The 15970-nt window shown below is 36.8% G+C and overlaps 1 protein-coding gene across 10 annotated transcripts in view; it reads right to left on the bottom strand.

The window, feature by feature from the left end:
• MLLT10 (MLLT10 histone lysine methyltransferase DOT1L cofactor) overlaps nucleotides 1-15970 on the bottom strand; it is a 128523-nt gene that overhangs the window by 62747 nt on the left and 49806 nt on the right. Inside the window, exon 3 of one of the 10 annotated variants that reach the window (XM_087712684.1) lies at nucleotides 4947-4989. The exons of the other annotated variants lie outside the window; for them this stretch is intronic. Within the exon in view, the coding sequence (XP_087568810.1) occupies nucleotides 4947-4979 (33 nt within the window). The 5' untranslated portion in view covers nucleotides 4980-4989. The remainder of the gene's footprint in view (nucleotides 1-4946; nucleotides 4990-15970) is intronic. 10 annotated transcript variants of the gene reach the window in all.

The raw sequence follows: 15970 nt of genomic DNA, 5'->3' as shown, positions 1-15970 counted from the left end.
AAGCGAGCGAGCGAGCGAGCGAAGCAGTGGGAGGGGGAAAGGTCCCTTTGAAGCCCTGCGGCCAAGGAGCACTGCCTGCTTTTAAAGAAAACCTGGAAGGGGAAGAGGGCGGGTTTTTTCCCCTCAGTTGTGAGGGCAATGCTGCTCGCGACTTTCCCCTAAATGTTGGAGAAAACTTTTCACCGCTGTCCTCCTCGGCTCATTTGGGAAGGACGATTGTAACAGGTTGAGATTTCCTTTCAAAACAAAACAAAACCAACCCCTCCCCCGGTCCCAATGTTTCAAACAACCCCCTTTCCTGCTGGGAAGAGCCCAGCCAACCCCCCGTCCCTTCCCATTCGAAAGGGAAGCTCGTATCACCTTCTAGAGAAAGTGGCAAATGCCCTCCGTGACTTCCTTGGTTTTTCTCCGGGCTCTGCTCTTCGGCATTGCCCTTGGGGAAAACTGCCGCGGTTTGTTTCCTTGAATATATTAACAGGCGCGTGGAAAGCAACTAAGCCAAGGAGCGTACGTAGTCCAGCCAAGCGAGTCTAGTTTCCTGGGGTCCCTTGCTCGCTTGCTTTCCCCCCTTTGGCTAATTTGGGCTTCTTTCAAAGAAAGAAAAAAAGAAAGAAAGAAAGAGAGCCTGAACTCTGGAAGAGGAGGAGCCAGGGTGTAGAAGGGGTTTACAATCCCATCTGGGAGCAGCCTGAAAAACTGCTGCCGCGCCACGCCTGCGCCCCAAACAGAGCTGGGTCCAATCAGCCTTTTTTCCCCTTTTTATGCCCTGTCTCAGACGTGCAGGCGCGCATGCTGTGAACTTGCCCACTTAGATGTCGAGGTTGCCGCGTGCACTCTTGTATTTTCCCCTTCCTCTTACGTGTCCCCCTTGGTGCAGCGGGCTAACGCTGGTGAAAGGAGTGGGGTGGACACAACTGGTAAATTATAAACCACAGATTTTAATCCTATTTAATTTTTAATGGTATCAAATTTAGCTATAAAGAAGAGAGAAAGAAAGAGGGAGTGTGTGCACAGGAGTGTGGATTTTCTAAAAATCCCATTGAATCCAGAGGAGGGAAGAGAGAAAGAAAGAAGGAGTGTATGAGGGTGGGAGATTTCCTAAGCCCCATTGAATCCAGAGGAGGGAAGAAAGAAAGAAAGAAGAAGTGTGTGCACAGGAGTGTGGATTTTCTAAAAATCCCATTGAATCCAGAGGAGGGAAGAGAGAAAGAAAGAAGGAGTGTATGAGGGTGGGAGATTTCCTAAACCCCATTGAATCCAGAGGAGGGAAGAAAGAAAGAAAGAAGAAGTGTGTGCACAGGAGTGTGGATTTTCTAAAAATCCCATTGAATCCAGAGGAGGGAAGAGAGAAAGAAAGAAGGAGTGTATGAGGGTGGGAGATTTCCTAAACCCCATTGAATCCAGAGGAGGGAAGAAAGAAAGAAAGAAGAAGTGTGTGCACAGGAGTGTGGATTTTCTAAAAATCTTTTTTCTAAAAAGATTTTAACTCTTATGTTTTAGCTTGGTTGCTGAATGAGCTAAGGTTTTTGTACATTTAAAGTTATTGTTGATACCATATTGTTTTTATTGACCCTCTTTTCCACTTACAGAGCTAGTTATTTATTTATAAATAAATAATATTTATTTATTCAAAAACATTATTGGTATCTATTTTTATTTTTGAAATTTACCGGTAGCTGCTGCATTTCCCACCCTAGGCTTATACTCGAGTCAATAACTTTTCCAGCTTTTTGGGGTAAAATTAGGTGCCTCGGCTTATATTCGGGTCGGCTTATACTCGAGTATATACGGTACGTCTTTCTAAGCCATTTGCAAGGAGACCTGTCCTCATGAAATCCCTTCTAAGTGTTCCAAAACAGAATGCATAGATATGGATGCACTGCTAGGGACTCTTACAAAATTATGGTGTATATATGAATATAATTCCATGTGTTACCGGTAATTTGATTAATATTATTGTGGAAGTCAGAACTGGTGCCTTGGTTCTCAAGGAAGTAAGAATTGATTCCAAAACAAGGTATCTACTTTGGTGGTTAACTGCTCATCTACACTTCGCCTTCCCTGGCAGAAGAATCTTACTTTCCATAATACAACTACTCTGTTTGGTTTTCTAGCAATTTGTTATAGAACATTCAAGATTTTATTCTCCCCCCACCCCCCCAAAAAAAAGCTTATGTTCCTCTCTATACAATACTGAATGGTATATTAGAAACTGTTTGTCTCTTTACACATCCATAATAGGACAACCTCATTCCCATTTCAATCTCATATAATCTCACATATTTCAAAAATCTTGCTGTTCACTGAACCATGAAGACCCTCCCCCATACCTTTTTCAGTCCAAAATAGATATATGTAAGCTCTTTGTCTGAGTTTTGGAAGTGTGACTAGCATTATATGATAAACCCAGGAATACAAACACAGCACACAGAACTTTACGCTACTAACAGTGGTTTATCTACAAATATATACAGGCAAACACATGCAGGAGATAAAATACCATTCACTACAGACACAAGAAAGACCTGAATACACGCTGAGAGAGAGAAACTCCTCTCTTAAAATAGTGAATGCCCCACCAGAGGCTTAAAGAGCTGCATACCATAGCTGCAATGAATCAGCCTCATTGCATTAGCTTACTGATTACAGCTTACAACTTTACATCAGCTGGCAGCTATTAAATCCTCAGTACCTTGACACTCTTGAATATCCATCTAGCATTCTTAAACACAGAATCCTGGGAATCAGATGACAGAAAGCCCTGGATGTATTTGTTAGCTATGACAGGTACCGGGAAAAACATATTTTTCAACATAGGACAGAGACTAGAATGGAACTCTTGGAAATAAACTTTGCAGTAGGCAATTGCTTAAACTTTTTAAACTCTTCCCAAGGAAGACTGAGCTACGATTTGTAATGGGAATGGAATTTGGGTGGAAAAAAACTACCAAGAGGCAACACATACTTTGCCAACAAAAACCTGAATTTCCAAAGATTTCCAAAAATATACAATACTGTGAAGAAGCAAATTGAGAAGGAACCCCTCACAATCCAAGACATTTATATACCTCTAATGTCTAGGCAGATGTTAACGTTTCTTTCAAATTAGCACTTTTAATGAGAAGCTCAGATACCATATCATGTTCTGCATTGAGATAGAGAACTTTCAGAAAATACTTGCCAGGAAAGCAACAAGTGCTATTAAAAAGGATTGACATTTTTAAGTAGCTTTTTGCATTTAATTTGTGTAAAGTTAACCTGAAACATATAAGTAAACAATAAACCAGCTTTCAACAATTGGAAAATCTTTATAAATACATTATGTACAGCAGATACAGTTTTGTACAGGACAACACCACCACAAAAGGAAATCATTAACATCGGTTTAAAGGTCTACTTTTAAGCAAGAAAAACCAAATGCACATGTATAGGTCAGTGGTTCTCAACCTGTGGGTTGGGACCCCTTTGGGGGTCAAACGATCCTTTCACATGGGTCGCCTAAGATCATCGGAAAACACATATTTTCAAAAAAAAATAATATGGAAAACATAAAATAATTTTATGGTTGGGGGTTACCACAACATGAGAAACTGTATTAAAGAGTCGCGGCATTAGGAAGGTTGAGAACCACTGCAATAGGTGGAACCTGGCTCAACAGTAATAACCGAGAGAGGATCTTGGGAGTCCTAATGGACAATTACCCTATTGTTCGGTCTATAAGATGCTCCGGACCATAAGATGCACCTAGATTTTGAGGAGTAAAACAAGAAAAAAAATTGTCTCTGCCTCCAAGCACCCATTGGTATTCATCTGGCTAGCATCTTGCTGCAAGCAACAAACAGCTGGCCAGCTTCAGCATGTTATGGCAGCCTGATTTAGCACAAGCAGCTGATTGGTGGTTGGATCAGCCTCCTGGAATACTACCAATCAGCTGTTCCTGGCTGTGGTAATTTCCACTACCATCGCCACCATCTCTGCGTGTCCCGTTTTTAGCCTCTGCACACCCCATTTTCAGCCTCTGCATGCTCCATTTCCAGCTCCGGGCATCCCTCTGGGCTGCCGCCACCAAACTCCACCACATCAATCCCCTCTGGCTGGAATGGGCTGAAAATGGGGTCCGGAGGCTGAAAACAGGGTGCATGGAGGCCAAAAACAGTTGAAGGTGGGATCCGGCAAGCAGGGCTTCAGTAACAATCACTCTATAAGATGTATGGACTTTTCCACCCACTTTTTAGGGGCAGGGAGTGCATCTTATAGTGAGAAAAATATGGTACTTAAATGAGCCAGAAGTGTGCTGCAGCTGCTAGAAAAGCCAAAACAGTCCCAGGCTTCATTAACACAGGGATGGAATCAAGATCACATGAAGTGTTAATACCACTTTATAATGCCTTTGTAAGACCACATTTGGAATACTGCATCCACATTTGGTTGCCACTATATAAAAAAGATGCTGAGACTTTAGACGGAATGGAGAGAAGATTAGAGAACTAGAGGCTAAAATACACGAAGAATGATTATAGGAATTGGGTATATCTAGTTTAATAAAAAGGACTAGGGTGACATGACAGCAGTCTTCCAATTTCTAAGGGGCTGCCACAAAAAAGAGAGTGGTCAACCTATTCTCCAAAGCACAGGACAAGAAGCAATAGATGGAAATTATTCAAGAAGAGAACGTGTCTAGAATTAAGGAGAAATTTTGATAGTTAATATAATTAATTAGTGGAATGACTTCCATCCAGAAATTGTGGATGCTCCAACACTGGAAATATTTAAGAGATTGGACAACCATTTGTCTGAAATGGTATATGGTTTCCTGCTTGAGCAGGGGATTTGACTAGACCTCCAAGGACCCTTCCGTTGATATCTAATTCTCTAACAGTCCTCACTGGTATTTTCGGCATCATTTTAACTTTGAGTGGACATTAAATGTAGTCAGTGAGAATTACCTTAAGTGGCAAATATGCAAATACATTGTCCATGTAGTTCAATCTATGAGAGGATATCAAGTTGAAACACTGGTAAGTCGGCAACTATGAAGTTAGTCCATCTCAGTCTCAATTAGACATGTAAAAAATGTGTCTCCAGTATAGAAGCATTCAATGTACATGCAAACAACATAAAGAATAATGATTCCAATTTAAAAAGGGAATTAAATACTGTATAATAATGATAAATAATAATACTGCAGCCACACTATATAGGATGCTATATAGATATTTAACAGAATTGTGAGAATTAGGTGTTCAGTATCATGATGGCACAAGGAAAAAATTGTCCCTGTGACTAGTTGTCTTGGCATAGAATAAACAAAGCATTGTTACAAGGGAAGGAATTGGAACAGCTTATGCCCAGGATGTGAGGAATCTGCAGATAACTTCTCAGCCACTTTCTGATCTGCACAATAAACAGGTGTTCTACGAAAGGCAGACTTCTTGTAATTATTCTTTCTGCAGTCTTAATTATCCACCCAAGTCTATATCTGTCCTGTTTGGTTGCTATATCAAACCAGACAGTTATAGAAGTACAAATAACAGACTTAATAATTCTATGTAAAATTGTATCAACAGCTCTTGGGACAGTCAGAATGTCCTGAGTTGATGCAGGAAGAACATTCTTTTTTGTGTCTTTTTATTGATGGTTCTAATGTTGAGTGTCCATTTCAAATCCTGGGAAATTTGAAACTTGAAGGACTCTACTGTTGATTTTGTGCTGTTGAATATAGTAAGAAGGGAGTAGACTCATATCGGTTTTGAATGAGGTTAATGATCACTGTACCGTCTGCAAAGTTCAAAATATTAACAGAGGGTTCCCTTGTGCAATCATTGATATAGAACTGTTTCTCTAGCAGCCAGTGCACTTGGAGAGCATCACAGGACCTGGCCAAAATGCTTCTCATGAACTGCTGTTTTCAATCTAAATGTAAGAGTAGCTGTCATAAAGATCACATACATGTAGTTCTCAACTTACAACTACAACTGAGCCCAAAATTTAATGTAAATGAGAAATTTGTTCAATTAGTTTTGTCCCATTTTACGATTTTTGTTGCCAAGTTTGTTAAGTAAATCACTGCAGTTGTTAAATTAGTAACATGGTGCTTAAGTGAGTCTGGCTTCCTCACTGACTTTATCAAGTTTCAAAAGCTGATTACATCACCCCAGAATACTGCAACTATCATAAATGTGAATCAGTTGTCAAGCATCTGAATATAAATCATGTGATCATGGGGATGCTGCAATGGTTATAAGTATAAAAATAGTCATAAGTCACTTTTTTCAGTGCTGTTGTAACTTTGCACAGTCACTAAGTGAACCCACTGAAATACAAACGTTGAATTTGGATCTGAAAAGATTGTGTCTTTAAAAGAGATTAACTGACAATTGGGAACCTGGGGGCGGGGAGAAGGAGGGGGAAAGCTAAAAATACCTATACTAAGAAGACTGGCTTTGTTTTAGCTTGTTCTAATTTACACATCTTAAGCAACCCTAATCAATGAGAGGTGGAAAACAACAAGAGGGAAAAATCAAGAAAAAGCGTAATTTTATCTTTCCGGGATTTAAAACTACCAAGCTGTACCCCTGAAAAATCATCTAATTGAAAGAATACTGAGCCATTTGCCAGAGGGAAGAACAAAGAAAGTAAAACATTTAGGGAGGGTTTGAATTTACACAGACTGTTTGATTTTGCAGCTATGGAAGAAAAGAAGAATGTCTTCTTTCCACGCCCCCTTTCCCTCCCCTCACTTTAGCTGAACTGGAATATTGGACCTGGATCAGAATTGGGAAATAAGAAGAAACTGTGGAACTTAAATTATAATTAACTGTAACTTTTGAACTGGACACTATGAAAAGTTGAGAATTTGAAGAAATACATGAGATTATAAAAAATATACATGAGTCATTAAAATTAAAATTAAATAGAATTTTGAAGTTAGAAATTAAGGAGAAACAAGAAGAGAGGGAAAAAGAAGGGAAAGATAGTGGAACTACAGAAAAAGCAATAGAAAATTTAAAAAAAACAGACAAAATATTTCACTGGGTTTAACAGTGGTACAGAGAAATTGAAAAGGGGGGATATGTCCAATAAAGAAAGGGAAAGGGATTATAGAAGAAAGGAAAGAAAACGGCCAGACAGGTAGAGAATAAAGAGAATAAGTGATAAGAGAAAAGAGGAAGAGAATATAGGGAAACAGAGGATACGTCAAATGACGCAGCAGTGGGTGATGGAAAAATCAGAGAAGGAATAATATATACCCAGTAGAAAGAAAAAGCAGGAGCTTAGAGTTTGGGATAAAAGGCTCACTAGGAAGAAATAGAAAGGATACGGCAGAAAAAAAGTAAATATTGACAGGAGAGAGGAAGAAGGGAAGCATACAGATACATATATACAGAAGCACATATATTGATATGAATGACTAGCTAATTTGATATTTAGAAATAACTATGTGGAGAATATAAATGAGAGGTATGTCATTTGCTCTTTTACATGTTAAACTGAGTTGCTAAATGATTGAATATGATAATGAAAAGATAATTAAATATAAGTTAAACTATTTGGAATATGGATGGTTAAAAATATAACTGCTATATATGTATATGTATACTTTTTAAAAAAAGGATATATGTTACAATTATTAATATATTTATTGAAATGAAATTACTAACACTATCAACATTAAATGGAGCACCCTCAGATGCTGAAATACACCATGCAAATGAAATGAAGAATGTGGAAGAGAGAAGAGAGAAAGAAGAGAGGGTTAGGAGACAGGGTAGATGGGTGGTGGTGGTGGGGGGGGGGGAGGAGGAGGAGGAGGAGGAGGAGGAGGAGGAGGAGGAGGAGGAGGAGAGAAAGAAGGAGTGAAAAGAGAAGACAGAAAGCGAGAGGAAGGATAAGTAGAGAAGCATGACAGAGGGAAGAAAGGAGGTAGGGGGGAGGAGAGAGGAAAGCAATGGATAGGATATAAATATGGTGTATGGAGAGCAGAAGAGCCAATGATAGTTTTTGGGGGTTGATGGTAAAATAAATAGACATAATATTGAATAATATAAAGTAGTGTTGGTTATGTAATACTAAACATGTGGTTATTTGTATGAAAATTAAAAAAAAATCAAAAAACAAAAGGATAACATCCTAGAATTGCAATATAGAAAGAATGCTAGCACCACTAAAAGATCAGTCAACAATGTTCAGCTTGGTTTTTTCAGCTAAGTGAAATAGGTATTTAAAAGGTTGTTATAAAGTGTAAGGTACAGCTGTGAAAAATATACTACTAATTACTTTGCTCCTAAATACTGAAATAAAAAAGTTCATAATTTTTTTACAAGAAATCAACTGTATACAATAAATCTTGCTTTAGTTCTGTTCTATTTGTCCACACACTGAAATGAGAATACTAGTAAAATTAAATTTAAAGAACAAAAAAGAGAGCTCTTTCACTAATTCTCATTATTTTTTAATCAACACGCATAGTGTTAATGTAACTGTTTCACACATTGTTTAAACCAAAGACCTTTACACATTTATTGCTTCCTGATGAAACTTTTGAAGGTGCTAAAATGATAAAGTAGATGTGTTTGGTAACAGACACACTTACTTTCCCTCCCCCCTTCTCATGGTGCTTATCCTGAGAGTGAGAGGGACAATTACTTAAACTTTCATCATATGACCTATTAAATCACCATTTGCTCTTTTTCTAAAAAGATAAAATATATATTCATGGAATGAATATAGATAAAAGCTATCTAATTAAGTCTTACAGCCACATCACTCCCAACATAATAGTCTAAACAATTTTGTTATTTTTATACATAACTTGATTAAAATAATACAAAATTATATATTTATTTTGCTATGTATTGATGCACTGCTATTAGAGTTCGACTTCTATGTATAAGACTATCATTTTATAGCTTAATGAATTTGTACTGGACTGATAATTTCCATGTGTCCTCTAATTAACACTGACTGGGAAAATAACTAAGATGATCAAAATTGAAGCAAAAGTGGTCATGCTTTGCAATCTATGGATCAGCATCTATCAAGACTCGATTATATGAAATAGTAGTAGCTTATGAAGCTTAAAACACAACAACAGGCAGACTCTTATTTCTGTTTGGTTTTTATTCTTTGTGCAGATTTTATAACCAGAGCTTCTACATGCCTGTAACAGCTACGGTATAGATGTTCTACAAAAACAACTTGATAACATGTACAGTATCAATTCCAAACAAAATGCCAAATGTAGATCAGTGGTCATCCCCAACCATTTTGGTTCTACGGAATGGCAGCAAGAGGGGAGGTTTTCATGCACACAACCTAATACTGAGCATGTGCAAATAAAGCTTCACATGCTCACCGCTGATTGCGCAGCCCGGTTTGCACCAGGTCATGGACTGGTACTGAGGACCTCTGATGTAGATTATCTGTTCATAAAACTGGAAGTCATAATGAGTATTTCCACTTCTTTAATTGTTAAACATTTTTGCCAAAAGTTTTACATATTATGTAAGGAAGAGGCCTTTTTAACTGAAATTAACTTTACACAGTTTAACAACAATACTCTTCATAACAAGATGTCTAGAGCAGTGTTTCTCAACCTTGTCAACCTGAAGATTTCGCTGGCTGGGGAATTCTGGGAGTTGAAGTCCAGACATCTTCAAGTTGACAAGGTTGAGAAACACTGCTCTAGAGAACTAGACATGAGAAGTTATTTACATATAATTTTAGCTCATCAAATGTTTCTCTAGAAATAGAGTTTTTACATCTGCAGAGAGCTTTGTTTTGAAGCTGAAGTGAGTCTGGCAGGAGACATGTTTCCACATTCAGATCACATGCTTTAGGGTGATAGTTCCTTCTTTCCCTGCTTAGTTTCTGAATGTGCACATAATACACAATTATTGGAAAACAACTAGAGTGGGTATCTCAGGACTCAACTGCTTCAAAATTTGTTAAATTTGATTCTGGATACATTTTGATGCAAAACTGTTGTCCCAATACTCAGTGTTTGCTTAGTACTCAATGAGCTGAAATAGGAAGAGGGGAATAGCTATGGAACTATGGATAGGAAGTCAGCCATGCTGAGAAAGTAACTGCAAAATGAATGGGACAGCCACAAAAGGTGGGCAGGAAGTTAACATGTTGGGAAGCTCACTAACATAGGAAAAAGGACAGACAGAAAGTTATTCCTAGTCAAAACAAAGGATCATGTCATTAATCATGTGATTTGCGTGGGGCTCATCATTTTTAGTAGTCATCGCACCTTCTGGAACCAATTAATGATGTCTACCGAGATACCACTGTATAGAGGAGTGAATTTTAACACTATATGGATGGTCATCTAAAGAATTACAGATTAACTTAAATAATTAGTTCTTTTCAATTGTGAAACTCTAGTTACTAGTAGGACAAGCCTATCAAGAAGGAAGCTAAGGTAGAACTGTTCAAAATAGTGGGCATCCAATCTTCTCATTATATCAAATCAATAGGGTCAGATACAAATGTATAACAACAATCAGCTAACTATTCCAAAAAGAAAGTAGCTCTTCTTCCAGAAAAGCAATAACTCTAATGGAATGGTCTTTACTGACCCTGACATAGATAATTTGCTAATATGGCATAATGTGATTGAATAAATTTCCATTTGCCAACTCTCAGAAAAAACGCAACTCTCTTTTGAATTTTCAGACTAGATAATGAATTCTTACAGTTTTTCAAATGATGTAGACATATCTATATAGAAAATAATTTAAAGTCTATCATTATAGAGTGAGGAGCATTATTCACATTAGAATAATGAAAAACATTCAAGACAGTTGCCAATCTTCCTGGAAATGGATATCCCAGCAAATTCAGCCCAGGCCCACACCCTACAATGCTTAGAGAAACAAAAAATCCAAGAGTTACATCTCAGACTCTATAGGACTCAATTTTCAGCTTAAATGTTAAATTTCATGACATTATAATTGGAAAAAGACTGAATAAGTATAATTTGTTTGAAAGAGTTGCCAGGAGAATGTCTCTTCTTTATAAAAAAGAACATGGCAGATGGCTTAGGTTTGTAAAGTTGCAGAGGTGATGCAGTGGTTAGGGTGCAGTACTGCAGGCCACTTCAGCTGACTGTTATCTGCAGTTCAGTGGTTCTAATCTCACCGGCTCAAGGTTGACTCAGCCTTCCATCCTTCCGAGGTGGGTGAAATGAGGACCCAGACTGTGGGGGCGATATGCTGACTCTGTAAACTGCTTAGAGAGGGCTGAAAGCCCTATGAAGCGGTATATAAGTCTAACTGCTATTGCTATCTGAATAAATCACTACATTTCTGGAACATTATCCTTTGGACAGATGAGATCAAAAGTGGGCATGTTTGACCATAATGCACAGTGCCATGTTTGATGAAAACCCAACATAGTGTATCAGCAGACACATCTTATACCATCAGGAACACTAGTGAAGAGATGATGATTTGGCTTGTTTTGCAGCCATAGCACTTAGGCACCTTGCAGTCATTGAGTTGACCATGCATTCCTCAGTATATCAAAGTATTCTAGAGGCCATATGTCTGACAGCTAAAGCTTGGCTGACTCTGGATCTTGTAACAGGACAATGATCCCAAGCACACCAGCAAATCAACAACAGAGTAACTGAAAAAAGAAAAGAATCAAGGTGTTTTGAATTGGTCAGTCAAAGTCCAGACATCAACCCAATTGAAATCTGTGATGGGAACTGAATTTGTCTGCATAAACAAATGCCCATAAATCTCAATGCACTGAAGCAATGTTGTAAAGAAGAGTGAGCCAAAATTCCTCCACAATGATGTGAGAGACTGATAAAGTCATACAAAAAATAATTATTTCAAGTTATTGCAGCTAAAAGATGGTTGACTGAATCATATCATGTCATGTTTCAAACATGACTTCTCCATTTTGACTTACTCTTTTTGTAAAATAAATGATGACATACTGTAATATATTATGTGTTATTGTTCATTTGAGATTGTATTGATCTACTTTTAAGAACTGCTAAGGACCAGATACTTTTTATTATATCCTGATACATAAAACCACATAACTCAAAAAGAATATATTTTCTTTTTCACAGGACTGTATCTACCGAAATGACACTGGAAGAAAAGTATAATAGATGATGTCAAGGATATTAGTACTGGAACAAGTCTACAAGTAATGTAAGGGGCAAGTCAGTATTAAAAATATTCATTAATGTAATTAATAATTAAATCAAACCACTGGCACTAATTTAAAAAACTAACATTTCCTTTACTAGAAAGCTCATCTAGAAAAGTATGATGTGTACTACTGCTGCAACCAGAATTGCATATATAGTAGAATCATATCCAATAAAGTCTACAAATTGGACAGTTCTGCAACTTACAGAGACTCTAATTATTATCTGCTATCAATGTGATTGTTATAAACTAAAATTGAGGAATTACTGGTGAATAATAATGAGATGCTCATTATGTATGATAACATTCTGGACTCTCCTTCACTGAGTTTCTAGACATCCAAACAGGTATTTTTTTCTAAAACCAAGATGAAATTCAGTGACAAATATCCTATATGTATCTTTCCCATTTATGTCAAGTTGAATAGCTTGTATAAAGTCCTCCTATGACATCAGTTAAAAGAAGCAACCTGAAAAGTGATAGTTTAAAGAACTTTTTCCCCACTTAAAATGCCATTACATCAGAAATGAAGCACATGTGAACTTTTGCAGATATTCTTTTCAAAATAAGCCAAATAATTTATACATCATTAGAAGTATGTCCTAAAATCATCTATATTTTATTACTTCAACTAAAGGAAGTTACACCGCATTTAAATATATATTACACAGTCAGCCACTAAGGAAGTATTTCCTTGATGCACCATGGTTAAAGCTATTCCAGTAGCAATGTTGATAGCTAATAATGGAAATGACTGTTTCCTTTTCACATTTCTTTCTACAGTTGTTGCTATCTAACAAAGTGACTACTTACCTTTACTTTCATGTATATGATGAAAAGAAAGCATTAACCTAAGGTATTTGTAGAGTTTGGAGACCCAGAGGACTAACTATTCCTATCATAATGTCAATGTGAATAATCTTATAAAAAATCTAGAATAGAAAGATCAAAGCTGGAGCTGGATCTAGAATAAGATTTGTGATTATTTAATATTGCTCCATATCAAAGAAAAAGTGGTAAGTACCTGAACAATCAATCGGTATTTTTTAAGCTGGGATGAAATTCTTGGCAAGATCTGAGACAAACATTAAATTATGTTGATTATAGAAGTAACAGTTATGTGAAGCAATACTCACAAAAGAAAGAAAGCTCAATGATTCAATGGATAGCTTTGATTGGTAAATTTTTGAAAATGACACAGAGAAAGCAACTACTCAGCAGTAAGAGCAATGTATCCAGAACAGTTGAACTTGTAGTACATTTTTAATTCATCCAAAGAAATAGTAAAAGGTATAATACCAAATAGAAAAAAATGATAAGAGATGAAGGACAGGAAATAAAATCAAATAAAAGCAAAGCAGTATTTGATAAATATTGGTTGAGATGAATGTTTCTGCTATGGTTAAAAAATAATGCTTTTTGCCTTTGCTTTTGTGTATGTCCTTTGTTAAGAATGAGATACTTTTTTCAATGTGGGAATGGAAGCATGATTTTCACCAAAACCTATTTCTGCTCAAGAATTTTCCAAATGGAACTCTATTTTGAGCTTTTTAGAGACAACGAACTGAAAACTAATATCCTTTACAAACCAGAAATAATCCACTTAAATACATCTTAATCTTAGTCCATTTTTTTTTCTCTGTGCTCCTTGACATTTATAGTTTGTGCTTCCCAATCAGTTGCATTTTCAGTTATCGGAGTAGTGCCATAGAAGTAGCACAAATTATTGATATTTCTTTAGTTTTAACATCTAATTTTGAAATTCAATTGTCTTAATGTATATTGAAAATTGCAATTTGTAAAATTCAAATTTTATCATGTGTAATCATATACTTGTGATTATGCGTTTTGGATTGTGTACATACAAGCTAAGTTCTTCTGCAAATTGGACTGTCATCCAGATGCTGAATGTCTTATTACTTACAGTCTCAAAATAACCGTAGAGCCAGACAATACTTGGTAGGTTAACAACGAAGGTCATGGAAAAGATATACAGATACCATGACATGTCTATACCTAGCAACAGTTTGCTAGCAATGGTATTCCCTTGACATTCTATGGAAGCATAAGATAGGATTTTGATGAAGCTTTTGAATATTGATGTTGACGCCTGAGAATACTATGGAGACAAAAACAACAACAAAGGGAACATAGAACAAATTAATCTATAGTTCCCACTCATGGGATAAATGACCAAATTATTAAATTTTGGACACAATTTGTGAAGGCTAATCTCTTGATAAATCTATAATGAGAAAGATAGAAGGAAAGAGCAGAAGAGGTGACTGTACTAAGGTAAATGGACTCATTTACAATGGCAACTGATAAACCACTGGAAGATGTGAAGTCCACGTTGGGAGAAGATCATCTAGCTGCATCATCTGATTCTAGCAGAAAGTCTATCTATGTGGTTACTACTAATAGTTGATACCAATTTGATGGAATATAATCAATATTCATGCACATTAAAGCGTTAATGACAAACAAATTGGATGAGGAGAGTACTAAATGAAATGTATTAAAAGTTTGATCCAAATAGTAACTGAAACAAATACCTTTTTCCAGCAAGGCAAATGAGAAAAAAAATCCAAATTAAGGAAATAGAAAGATTATCAAGAGGCATGACAGTGGCATAAAGTGGATTTCAGAAAGAAAAATTAACCATGGACCTAGAAATAAAGGATGCTGTAGAAGAAAAAAGATGCAATATGTATAAATATTAGAAATGTTAGAAGGTTCAAAACCAGGAATAAGAAATACCAAATTATTTAAATTTTTAATTTACTATTGCAATAAAAAGAACCTGCGTATACAGCAGAAATGCATGAGTTCTATATATAATGCTTATAAAGTTTCATTCTAAGATCCTAAGTCCATTCCAATTCCATATTAAAAGAGAAAGCTATTAGTTAAATTATAGATCTTTAGAACACTTTTACATTGCATGCCAAGGACATTGCATTTCAACAATTCCTCATCTTTTATAGCAGATTTTCATATTTTCACAGCAAAGGCAGAATAAAACAATGAATATCAAAGTCATGGGAACTCGTCATGACAATTTAAATATTATTTGAAAAAAGTGCAAATTAAAGCATCTGATGGTGGTACTTCAGTACTCATCGTTAATTGGTTCTGGGAGGCATGATTGAGTACCAAAAATGAAGAGTACCAAACAAAATTTTCCCACAAGGAATAATGTAATGAGGCAGCCAACACCAACAAATTCTACTTTGTGCATTGAGTACCAATGCTAGGACAAAATTTTCACATCAATTGTGTTGAGTATCAAGTTTGATGAGTTTCAAAGCAATTGAATACCTCACTACCTCTGTAGAAGCAAATGTAGCTATATTCCTCATATTAAAATGTAGAACACAATTGGGGTTAGGGTTAGTTATCTCTTAAAGCCTTAATGCTACATAGACTCTGACACAAGATATATACAATGTTAATCTTGATCGGATTTTATGGAATGAGTTTCAACTTGTCTCTCCTGAGGAAGTGAACAAGGCCATGGGAGCGGGGAGCGCCTCCACCTGTTTACTGGATCCATGTCCCTCCTGGTTGGTCTCGGCCAGCAGGGAGGTGACGCGTGGCTGGCTCCAGGGGATTATTAACACCTCTCTTCGGGAGGGATCCTCCCCGCACCACCTAAAGGATGCGGTGGTGAGACCCCTCCACAAGAAACCTTCCCTGGATCCAGCCATTTTGAACAACTATCACCCAGTCTCCAACCTCCCATTCGTGGGGAAGGTTGTTGAGAAGGTGGTGGCCTTTCAACTCCGACA

This window comes from Thamnophis sirtalis, unplaced genomic scaffold (assembly GCF_051295495.1).
Source record: "Thamnophis sirtalis isolate CommonGarterSnake01/CBP01778 unplaced genomic scaffold, rThaSir2_p1.2 scaffold_4, whole genome shotgun sequence".
NCBI lineage: Eukaryota > Metazoa > Chordata > Lepidosauria > Squamata > Natricidae > Thamnophis > Thamnophis sirtalis.
Note: the sequence above shows the minus strand (reverse complement) of the source record. Positions and strands in the feature narration are given on the sequence as shown.